We start from the raw sequence: 12,139 nt of genomic DNA on the forward strand, positions 1-12,139 counted from the left end.
ATCAGTTATGATGTGTATGATGTCATATCCTGAGTTATCATTATTTTGATTCATATGGTTCCTCTTGCTAAAAAGGACACTCTGGGAGTAACATTAGCTAATGTTACCTTAAACAAAAATCAAGAGAATGCCAGATTGATCCTTCCCAAAAAAAACTGTTGAAGCTAAAATTGTACTGGGGAAATTTTCCTGTGGATTGGGGCTGTGAATTAGGGGGGAAAAAAAGACAAATAGTGTGATTAATCTCCTTAGTACCTTCAGGATGGGAAAGAAAAAAAAAAGATTCCTACTTACTGCTTAGTGTCATCAAGGAATGTTTTACAATATAAGTAGATTTTCCAACAGTTAACTAAAAGGTGAAGTGTGTGACAGGAAGTTAATGTTTATCATTTCTCTTACATTATCTTAGGGGGAAATATAAACATGCTGTGACAATTTGTGTGTGCTTCAATTAAGTAGTATTAAGGCACACCTCAAATCCACCATGTGCAGCTCATCTCCATCAGGTGGACCTCCACCAGGCAGACCTCATCTTCACCAGGTACACCATAACTCCACCAGGCAGAATTTAACTCCACCAGGTAGACATCAGCTCCATCAGGCACTCGTCAGCTCCACTGGGAGGTCTGTAATATGTAAATTAGAGTCACATCTAACCTTAGCATTCCTGCTCGAATTCTTAATCAATCATTTCATACACATCTATCACTGAAACCTGTGGAACTGGAAAATGTACAAAACAGACATGGCAAGGAGACAAATGTAATGACACAAGCTTCCAGTTTGTTTGCTCTTCATGTATGCTGGCTGACCATGAAGGACTTTCCACAGAAGTTGGTACCAACTCTCAGACCTCTTATTCTATCAGAGTTCACAAAACAGTTTATTCAGCTCATGTCCTGAACTTGTGCCAAACCAAATCTACTAAGTCAATAAAAAATCTCACAAGCTTAAGTCTGCTTGCCTGATCTTGTTAGAATAGCAGAAAAAGTACAAATACTCTTCAGCTAACTTTGGGATCAAATGAACACTGGACACAACATTTGAACATTTGACTCTTTGTATGTAGGTTAGCTAAGAGCATGATCATAAGAAATCTCAGTAATACTGGCATGCCAGGCACTGCAGAGACAAGCTTCATAACCTTACCAATAGAATCATGTGCTAAATAAAACATATAAGGGGTTTAATTCCATGTGAGCTGGAACTGAATTGAAAATCAAAATTCACTGCGTGCACAATGCTGTTCTCCCTTTTGGAATAAAATTAACAATATACTTCAACAGCTCCACATCTAGATTGCTTTCTTTGAGGGGCAGTAAAACATAATGGGTTGGCATGTCATGCTCACGGACCGGAGCGCAGCCCGTTTCCATGACTACCTAACCACTTACTTGTTTTCTCTCTCTCTCTTTCTCTCTCTCTCTCTCTCTGTTTTATTCTGTTCCCTCGTCCGTTGTACTTTCTCACTGTTCTCTCGTCTACGTTGCTTTCTCTTTTCGCGTCAGGTGTTGTCCCGTTGCTTCGTTTCTGTTTAGGTTTCTTTAGCATTTTCATATACGATAGTGTTGTGTGCTTTTCCTTTTAGTTCCGTTACCTGTGTTTGTCTCTTATCTTTAGTCTCGCTAAAGTAGCCTGGTCTGTGTGCTCCCCTTCCTTGTTTCTTCTTCCCTCGCTTGTCTTAGTTTTATGTTTCGTTGTTTTCCCGTTTGTCTTTCCTTAAATATTTATTTCCCTAATTTACGTAGTGTTCATCCTCACCCTGATTAGCCTGTTCTTCTTTTGTTTGTTCCTTGGTTTTGTCCTGTATTGTGTTCTCCTGGTGTTTATTAAACTTGTTCCTTTTCACTGTTCTGTCTATAGTTTCTTTTCTCCTGTTTTTGATTCCGCTCACTCGCATGTCAGAGACGATGGTACTACGCACGTGTGTTCGCCCTCCACCTTCCACGAGTTACACACGTTTAGTAATATTTTGAAATCCAGAACTGTATTAAGGGCTTGATTAGAGGAGGGATGTGAGGAGATGCAGTAAAAAAAATACATGTGGACAACCAACCGTTTGTAAAACATATCTCCCTTTCCACGACATTTGGATTGATATTAATGTGATGTCACTTAAGATGTCTTACTATTGTCACTCTAATCTTATGTGTGATTTACACGCTAAGTTACGTTGGGCATATCAGGAATTCCTCGTATCAAACGAGGTGGATCCGTAGAGTCTCGATCTTTCTCTTTACATTGGTGACTCAGTGGAGGGTTTGGTGCGTCATGCATCTGCCTTGCATGATTCTAGAAATGCAACAAGATCTATGCGCTTTATTCAAGAAGCAAAATTATAACCAGCATTAACCAGTGAAAGATGTTTGGAGTTAATAAAACAAAATATTGTCTTAATTATCTTAATATATAATTATATGCATTTTTTCTCTGTAAAGGCAAATAAATGTTACACCATCAGCTCATGCTACAGTACGTCTATGCATTTAAACCACATAAAGGCTCAGAGAGAGTTTGCAGCTGATCCCGATGACAAATGATGACAGCAGAGCTAATGATACAGGCTTAAATTGAAATATGAGGTAAATAACTAAAATAAAAATGCATACACCTGAGACTGAAATGTGCTTTGTGACCAAATGTGTGCTTTCAAAAAGCTTTCAAAACTTGCGATGGCGAGGAATCATTCAAGTTGTGTGAAGGTTCTCAGAGAGGTCAGTGGTACCGAGAATACAAAGAGCTCTGAAAGTACTAAGTACATGTTAGCTAATATGAAAAAAGACTGCCATCCTGTATAGCTGATAAAAAGAACTGCACTTATGTACACAGATCAGTTAGTGTATTCGAAGACCGCAGCAGCTGAGTTTGGAATGAGACTACATAGCCTCACAGGAATCAATACCAGAGGTAACGATGCCAGCGTACACGGTTTTGGCATCAGTAATGTTAACTAAAGGATAAATGCTGTGCAATGTTCCTGCTCTATTTGAAACAGCCCCTCAGTGGTTAATGTTTAAAGGACTGACCTCAGATTACACCAAACAGGCTATAAAATGTATGAACTCAATCCCAATAGTTTACTGCTGACAGGACGTGGATGGTAAGTAAATGTACTGTAAGATGACTGATATTCTGGAGATACAAGTAATTATTTCCTCAGATCTTGTTTGAACTAAATGGCAAACACTTCAACAGTGATCTATTACATCTTTAAAAATGTAAAAACTGAATTAAAGACTAGACTCAGAAGTAGTCTCCATGAAGGCTATCACGTATATACCTCTCTTATGAAAATCCATGTGTTGACTATTTTCTAATGTAATAGTTTTGTTTAAATGAACCTGAATGTGACACATTTTAAATCTGTGCAGTGCTTCTGCAGGTGTTAAAATGTGGGGAAAGGTCCAGTGCTGTTTGATTGTTGTCCTCATACTGTCAGTGGACTGGACTGTAGGCATCAAGGACCAGGATCATGATCATGACCATTCAGCAGATCACCATCAACATCTCCATCATGGCAACGATGCAGCCCACCCCCACCACGATGGAGAAGACAAACCCTGCCACAAACTCTCACCCCACAATGCAGACTTTGCCTTCTCCCTCTACAAGAAGCTGGCCAGCCGTCCTGGCACCCAGGGCAAGAATATCTTCTTCTCTCCTCTGAGTATCTTCATGGCTCTATCCATGCTGGCCCTGGGGGCCAAAGGTGATACCCATTCACAAATCTTCAGCACCCTGGACTACAGTGCTCTCACAGCTGATCAGGTCAATGAAGGCTATGAGCACCTTCTCCACATGCTGGACCACAGCCAGGATGCCCTACTGTTGGAGATAGGAGGAGCTGCAGCTGTACAAAAAGGCTTCAAGCCTGAAGACAAGTTTCTGAAATATATCCAGCACTTCTACAAAGGTGAAGCCTTCAGTGTGGACTTTTCCATACCTGAAGTCGCTGTGCAGGAGATCAACAAGTTAATTGCCAAAAAGACCAAGAACATGATCACTGATATGGTCAAGAGTCTGGATGCTGCCACTGTGATGATGCTCATCAACTATATGTATTTCAAAGGTAAGAGTAGACAAGTAGATCCCACTAGAGATTAAATAATTTTTCATGTATTTCACCTGAACTGCAGTAACCAGTTTTGTATTTCACTCTGTCAGGTAAATGGCAAGAGGCTTTTAAAGTGGAGGACACCAGCAAAGGTGACTTTCATGTGGATGAGAACACCACAGTGTCTGTGGATATGATGAACAGAAATGGTGAATATGACTTCTACTATGACCAGGGCAACTTTACGTCTGTTATCATGCTGCCATATAATGGAAACGCCTCCATGATGATCGTCCTGCCTGACCAGGGAAAAATGGAGGAGGTGGAGAAACACATCAGTAAGGATCACCTCAACTACTGGAAGGACAAAGTCCACAAAATGTAATGTATCATGAAATGCTTTTTAAAATATACTTTAATTTATACATATTAAGTACTACCACAAAGTAAAACCTTTACTCCCTGACAAGGTTACCAATGACAAAAAAGTATTAAATAAATATTTTTGCTTATGCTATTCCATGTAAGAGTGCGTTTGCATGACTGACCATGTCTGTTCTCCAGCACTTTGGACTTGTATATGCCCAAGTTCTCAGTGTCTGCTTCCTCCTGTCTTGGGGACACTCTGAAGGACATGGGAATGGTTAATGCATTCTCAGACAGTGCAGACTTCTCTGGAATCAGTAAGGGGGCCAAGGTGGCAGTTTCCAAGGTATGTGGAGAAATGCTGTCATGTCTAGAGTGTCACATTATGAGTGTGGGAAATATTGTTAATAGACTGCCCATCTTAAATATCCAGTAGAATTTTGACTGCACTCTGAGCCTCAAATAAAAAAAAAAAAAAAAGTGAATTTCTAGGTTTGCCTCTCTTGATATGACACAATATAAAGTTACATTTGTATAGTGCCTTTCAAGTACCCAAGGACACTTTACAATCAACACACTGCACAATGCTTTTACACCCAGTCAACACACTGGTGAGATGCAGCAGGCAAATTCCATCTGTTGTCCACCAAGGACTGTTCAGAAGTTAATGCATCTACTGCTTACATACATTAAAGTGTCATTCAATGACTGCCCAGACTGGTCCTTCCCCACAGGTCCTGCACAAGGCCGTCCTCAGCGTGGATGAGCAGGGCACTCAGGCTACAGCTGCAACTACTCTTGAATTCATGCCCTTGTCATTGCTTTTCAAAACAGAAGTCAACAGACCGTTCCTAGTTTTCATTGTGGAGAAGAACACCAGGAGTATCCTGTTCATGGGAAAGATAACCAACCCCACTGTGTAGTGGTAGACGTCTCCCACACAGTCTAGTCAGCAGTATGATGGGAGTGCTACTGAATTCTCTCTCATATCAATTAGCAACAAATATAGTCACGTCTCTGTATTATCTCAGAGCAATGAAAGGCTAAAGGTTGTGCTAGTTTAGTGAGCTACATATAGAAGGGACTTCATTTAGCTATAATTAAACTTAAAATTAAATGCTCCTTTCAGACTTAGTCCAGTTCCCTTACACCAGATATGAGAAAAAGTAACAGACTGTTGGATTATTTCTGATGGCATAGTGAATACAGATGTACACAAACCCAGGTATGTGAATGGAAATAAAGTTGTTGAGTGATATTTGAATGGGTCTTCATTTGTTTTGACAAACCAATCATGGCAGTCTGTAGCACACAAATCAGGGGCAGTTATAACATTAGGGATGTTGGTCATATATATCAGTGTTTCATACACGTATTACTTAAGTCATATGGAACTATGTAATTCTAAAACAGACATAGCGATGTGACAGACGTACATTAAGCTCCAAACTCTCTAACAGTCCTGTGACTCATTTATAAATCAGTTTTGAGTTATTTCCCAGTGCGTTGTCTTGTATGTTGATTCACTATGATGATCTGATCACAGCAGTTGGTGCAACATCCAGGCCCCTCTGAGTCTGTCAGGGTTCAAAATCAGATTTATCACCTTTGATTTGGTGTCAGATAAAGTAATAAGAATTACACTAACGCTGTGTCTAAGCCAGTAACTGGATGGGCCATATTTGATGTAATTTGTGTTAATTTGTCCATTTGAACAGTAACTGAGTCAGAAATCAGACTTCAAAATGCTGTTCTCAATTTAAAGAATGTACAGTGTATGGTAGCTAGGTCTGACATTGAGGATTTTAGAGGGGATCTCATTTTTTTTTAAGATGGTGCATTATAGAGTAAATAATTTTGTTCTTTTTTCAAATTTATTTGATCTTATATGACTTAATGTCTGTACTGGATCTGAAAACCTCCTTGTCCTGTAACAGATATCTTAACTTTATTATATATCTCTAGGATTAGCTAAAACCATATGTATTAAAAGTAATATGTTTTAAACCATTTTATTCTTAGATTTAGTGCTTAGATTTTTGCCAAGGCCCAATCCCCTCTCATTTTTCCTCCTACCCCTTGTTTTCAGGTGTCATCTTGCTCCTTGGGACTGAGTTACAAAGGCTAGTGGTTGAAATCTTCCCCCTTTCTTCTGCATCCATTTTTTCAATGATTCACAAGGGATTCTGAGAAATTTCTCCTAATGCACAATTTGAAGTGAGACTCTGAATCCCTCAGTTTGGAGGGCCATTTAGCTCTAAGACCTCACCCTAGCCCTCTATCAGAGACCCAACCCCTACTCATGAACACAGTTGTCAGTGTGTGCTGGGAGGTCAATGGTGTTTCCATTGAGATAAGGAATTACATAAACTGAGATGCTCAGTTTATGTTTTCTCTTTACTGTACTTCCTCTCACGAAAGGTGAGTGTGAAATTCTCTCTTAATGCTGAGTGACATGAAACTGTACATATATGTGATAATCTAAAAATGTTATTAAAGTGAGTTGAATCATTCAAGATGTATTTGGCCGAATTAGAATTATAACCTGGCTGGTCTTAGAATGAAAAATATGATTAAACGGTCCAGAATGCAAACAGACTATATCTTTGCATGAAGTAAAGTTTATTAATCAAAAATAAATGAAAAAGTCAAAAAATATTTCAGAAAATGAAAAGACAGGTTGGGGAAAATGAAGGGAAAAAAGAAATACAAAATAAATTGGTAAAAAGAGCTGGGAAAAGTTAAAAAGTAGGGCTAATTTTGTTGGAGCGCTTGGCACAGGACAAGGTGCTTTTTATAGCCTGCCATGCTCGTCTGAAGAAGATGCGTACTCTCTTCAACTTCTTGCATTCTGAGCCTTTATATTTGAAATAAAAGTAGAATTTTTAAACTGGTGTCCATGGAGTGGATGTATGTAAACTCTGATTATTGATGTGGTGCTTTGATGCTACTCACCAGCTGGGGTGTTCTCCACTTTGACTGCCTCTGTAATAGATTCCCCTACTCCACCCAGATCCTCTCTTACATCTACAGATGTTTATTTTTCCCAAAAATCAATACAAATGCAATTACATAATAAAGTACAGGCACATATTTAAAGTGAACAAAGATCATATCCTACTGTGTGTTCTTAATGGAAAGCTAGATTTATGCAAGAAAGTACATCTGCACCTTCTACATGGGCGCTGTGGTCCAAAGAGCAAATCTCTTCCGTTGACTCTATGATCATAAAGTGTTCAGCAGTTCTGCTCCGGACGGTACGAACCTCCTTACAGTCCTGCTGTTTCTTGGGTGAGAAATGAGAAATAATCAGTGATGAATTGTAAAGGAAATGAATCATCCATTGACCCCACCTGGGCAGTGGAAACTCCACTAATGGACAGCATATTTTGGATTGCCATCTGTACAAGTCAGGGAAATGTGAAGGCAAAATAAATAAAACTGTGGATGCATTAAAAAGATGTAGACACTTACACTTTCTCCCAGATTGGCACAGTAATGTTGCTTAAACCAAGCAATGGGAGCAGGGTATCTATGACTCTTCTGGCTTCTGGTGATAATATTAGTAATTAAGTTGTCCCTTGGCATCTAGAAAGGGCAGAAGAAAGCTCTATTGTCACTGAACGATAATAAAGCTGTTTACTTTCTTTTAAAAAGTTTGCATGTGTTTTTGGACATTAAAAAAAAAACTAATTTTTAAGAATTAAAGATTTATTCCTAAGAAGTAATTGAATTTGAAATGAAAATTAGGCTTTGATTACAACACAATTTTCTATAAAACAAGGCTTATTTTACATGCATTTGTGCACAGGATTACCTTTGTACCCCAGTTTCATATCTCTATATGGAAATGAAAAATCAGAGCCTGTAGACTTTAAATATGTATATACAGTTATGTAACAGAACAAATGGCCACCCGTAGCTCAATTTCTTCTACAAATGTTAATAAATGTGAAACAAAGGTTGTCCGTTGTGCGACAGTGCATAATGGCCACACTCGTGGTCTTGCAGAGGCTTTTCTAAAACAAGCCCATAAGTCACTTTCCCTTGTCTCAGTCAACGTATTTCATCTAATGGAGTTCGGTTACCCGAATATTTTCAGCTACGTCCCCTTTTATTTATCAAGGTTTCCTTTTGTTAGTTCACTCTCTACTCACTTATTCCGCATTTTTAAATATGTGTGCGGTCCGTGAAATTAAACAGCTGTGACGGCCCGAGTGCCGCAGGTCCCACAAACTCCCACAAACTCCCTTGACGTAGACAGACGTTTATTAGACGAACACGAATAACGAACACAGTGGCGCTCACACCAAACAGGCAAAATGAACATGAGCAACATTGAACACAGCTTACAAACATAAAGTGCACCACGTACGTGAACATTAGCGAACACAGACCGACAGGGATACACACACCAACCGGGGTTTAAACACACACAGACATTAGGAGAATAACGCGGTGCAGGTGTGTGTGACTACATCGTCGTGGATTCACACAAGACCATGAACTCCCACTGCAGGCGGCGGGCCGTACCACGTGACTAGTGGGGCGGGGAGCTCACTATCAGCCCACTAATTAGTTCTCCGTTCAGTCAAAAGTTCTCCATCATTAAAATGTGTGTTCTCATTTTAAATTCGCATATTGGCTACATGTTTATAATACGATTCCCTTATCAAATATTTAGTTTCTAATTTAGGAAAAAAACTGCCTTTGTAGATAAAACTAAATTCTACTTACGTTTTGTTTTCGTTTCTCAGTACCTCTTATGCGTGAAGAATTGTTTGTAGTCTCTGTTGATGTTTTGTCTAAAATGATCGTCATCGGCAAATCCACTCAATAAACTGATCTGGGGTCAGAAATAGAATGACACAAATTATGACATAATGGAGCGCTAAATTCTCTTCAGTGGTTGTTTAGAACAATGACAGAAGTGCAGCTGAAATGACATTATAGTCTCATATTATAAATAACATTTTAAAATAATTTCCCCCTCTTTACGTTATCATTTTGTTATCAGGCTCAAATTAAAAAATCTAAATAAATAAAGTAAATATAACCTATACATGTAAACTATATATTAATTAATTAGTAATCATTCCACATAGGTACAATTCACTCACTCTGTATTCGTTATAATCCAAAGTCATTTGAACACTTATTAAGGATCAAAATGCAACCTAAACAACAACAATAATAAAGCTTTAAGAAATTATACCATTTTAACTGAAAATTAGACTTATTGGTCACAATACAATGTTCAACAAAACAAGGCTTATCTTTACTCTGGTGTTCCAGTACTAAGGCTACGCAGTTATGCAAACACTTTCTTGCATAATATATGCTTATATTATGAAACTGAACAACTAGACAAACAGAATTAAATGCTCCATTCATTATTGCTTCAAATGGCTTATTATTTTTTTTTAAATAGATTTTTTTAAAAGTGCAGGATTGTAGCCCCAAAATACCCTGCACGTGGTTTTACAGGGGCTATTCCAATATGTGTTTTATAACACAACGTTTAATCTCATCTTCACAAAGGTTAATTACTGCTGAAAAGAAAAAAGGTTAGCATAATTTTAAAAAAATGTTTCTTATATCTTATAAAGAACACCCAACCAAACAACCTAGCTACAAAGAGACAAGGATAAAAAAACAACATTACATGTATTATATAGGCATACAGATTTGAAATTAATGTGGAAAGTGCAGTGGACAGGATGGAGTCTAGAATTCATCATCTGTTGAGGCATCCGTGGCAACATCCTCATATGGGTCTTCAATGTCTTCATCAGTCTCACCATAACCTGCCACCATTAGGTGGTGTGTTTCTTTCACAGCTACCAGGTCTGTCTTCAGCTCCTCAAGCTTTGGGAATACAACACTGTGCAGGCCACGGTAAGCTTGAGCAGAAATTCCTGAAGGGTAGTTTAAAAAAAATCAAACTGTGTAATAAAAGCACCATGAAAAAAACAATACAAAGCAATCTACAATCTAACAACCAAACATCACACCTCATCAAAAATAAACACAAACAATCTTACATTCTGAATGCAAGATTATACATAATCAGGCCATAAACACAACATGAATGAACATGAAATGATCATATTAATAGGGGTTTGAAAAGTAGGAGGCAGTGAAGAGTCAGGTATGAATGCTGGGAAACATTCCTAAAGTATCTATAAATATGGCCCTTTGTAGGAAAGATCATCTGTAAAGCAGTTCAAGAACATATCTGTAAGGCAGGCTTGAACCCAGGTCACCTAAGTAATGAAACCAATACCCTGGGTACTGGGTAAGCAACCACGCTTTTAACAATGGTGGGCACATGTGCAGAACAGTTAGATCCTGGATCAGGTAAAACAAAAGGTAAATAACTAAACACCATTCTGAGCGTGGAAAAAGGGAGAACAAAGGACATGACAGGAAAAAATGGAAACCTCGATGCACTGAGGAAAACCAAACTAAAACTTCCCAAACAAAACCAGAAAACAGGGAGGAACTTGAATGGCTAAGGGAAGCCTTGGGAGAGAGACAGACTCCAGATGGAAAACTGGAGAGGGGAGGGGACACATAAAAACACAAACAACCTCACAGACAAGAAATGAGGTGTAGCACGAGGGCTCACAGACTTCAATACCCGAAGCTAGTGGCTAGGAGCTTGGATCAAAACTTTAGGAAATACCCAGCACTGAAAGACGGGGTCAAGGGGCTTTTATAAGGTCTAACCCAGCTGTTGGGTGTTAATCCTGATTAATGGCGTGGTTCATTTGAGGCCTCCCTCTGGTGGCCGAAGGGGGTCTTGGCCTGGTGCCAACCCTTACAGTATCCTATATGAAGTGAACTGCATTAAGAAATTAATTGTTGATGTCACTTACTATTATCATTGTTAGTAGTAGTAATATTTAGTGGGGAATCATTTTATGGTGTTGATTGGAGAATACTATTAAACAAATTAATCTTACCATCAGTAGTAGTTGATGAAATTAATAACTTATAACCATTTGGAGATGTCATTGTAGTAGTAGGTTTAGTTGAAGCTGTTGGACTTGATGTGTCAGTGTCCACTGGAGTAAGAGTTACAGGTTTATATGGAGCCTCTACAAGAATAGAAAAGTGTGGTCAGTTCTAAGTATGAACTCTGTTTCTGTACTGTTCACTCTCACTGGAGATCACTTCCCATGTGTTTCTGTTTGTGTTGTATTTATACCAGGTTAAACTCTCAGGTCTGGTCTTTATATCAGTGCAGGAACAGGGCAGCAGTACCGAGTCTCCTGCGTATACAGTGATCTCTGTGATTATGTGATGTTCCAGTGTACAGCCTTCAGCTACACCAGTTGAAGTCCTTCACTATCAATGTCTTCAGCACATGTGTGTTTCAAATTAAAAATTCAACATTGATTTTCTTTTTGACATGGTTTAACTACCTCAAGCACACAGTGAATTGTTTTAAGCACATTATTATATGTAGAAAGCCTAATTATCTTTTACATACTTGTAAGTTACACTATACTGTTACTTCCTTTAACTAGTAGAGGGATTGTTGAGAGTAAGATTTACTCCATCACAGTATAACGATTGCTTTCTTTGCTCTATTATACTCTAGCCTGAGTGCTGCAGCTGATATGCATGAGATTTAAGTTCACCACAATAATACATTGATTTCAATATTTACGACCGATGGCAGTCTAAAAAGCAAATTGTAATTGTTCAAAT

At 38.6% G+C, this 12,139-nt stretch overlaps 1 protein-coding gene and 2 long non-coding RNA genes across 4 annotated transcripts in view; 2 read left to right on the top strand and 1 right to left on the bottom strand.

Moving 5' to 3' along the window:
• The window catches only part of LOC145647300 (uncharacterized), a 498,552-nt gene that overhangs the window by 185,215 nt on the left and 301,198 nt on the right, over nucleotides 1-12,139 (top strand). The gene's annotated exons all lie outside the window — the stretch shown is intronic.
• LOC145659989 (uncharacterized) lies at nucleotides 264-9,267 on the bottom strand. Its single transcript, XR_014126205.1, has 4 exons — nucleotides 9,158-9,267; nucleotides 7,895-8,008; nucleotides 7,376-7,706; nucleotides 264-626 (listed from the first exon to the last, which is right to left on the bottom strand). It is a non-coding gene; the product is annotated as an uncharacterized LOC145659989 (long non-coding RNA).
• Nucleotides 3,380-5,712, top strand: LOC145659988 (alpha-1-antitrypsin homolog). Its single transcript, XM_081723932.1, has 4 exons — nucleotides 3,380-4,069; nucleotides 4,165-4,435; nucleotides 4,619-4,766; nucleotides 5,155-5,712. Exons 1-4 carry the CDS (start codon nucleotides 3,391-3,393, stop codon nucleotides 5,341-5,343), a joined length of 1,287 nt encoding a protein of 428 aa, XP_081580058.1. The 5' UTR covers nucleotides 3,380-3,390; the 3' UTR covers nucleotides 5,344-5,712.

Source organism: Electrophorus electricus, chromosome 2, assembly GCF_041902795.1.
Source record: "Electrophorus electricus isolate QZ-2024a chromosome 2, ASM4190279v1, whole genome shotgun sequence".
NCBI lineage: Eukaryota > Metazoa > Chordata > Actinopteri > Gymnotiformes > Gymnotidae > Electrophorus > Electrophorus electricus.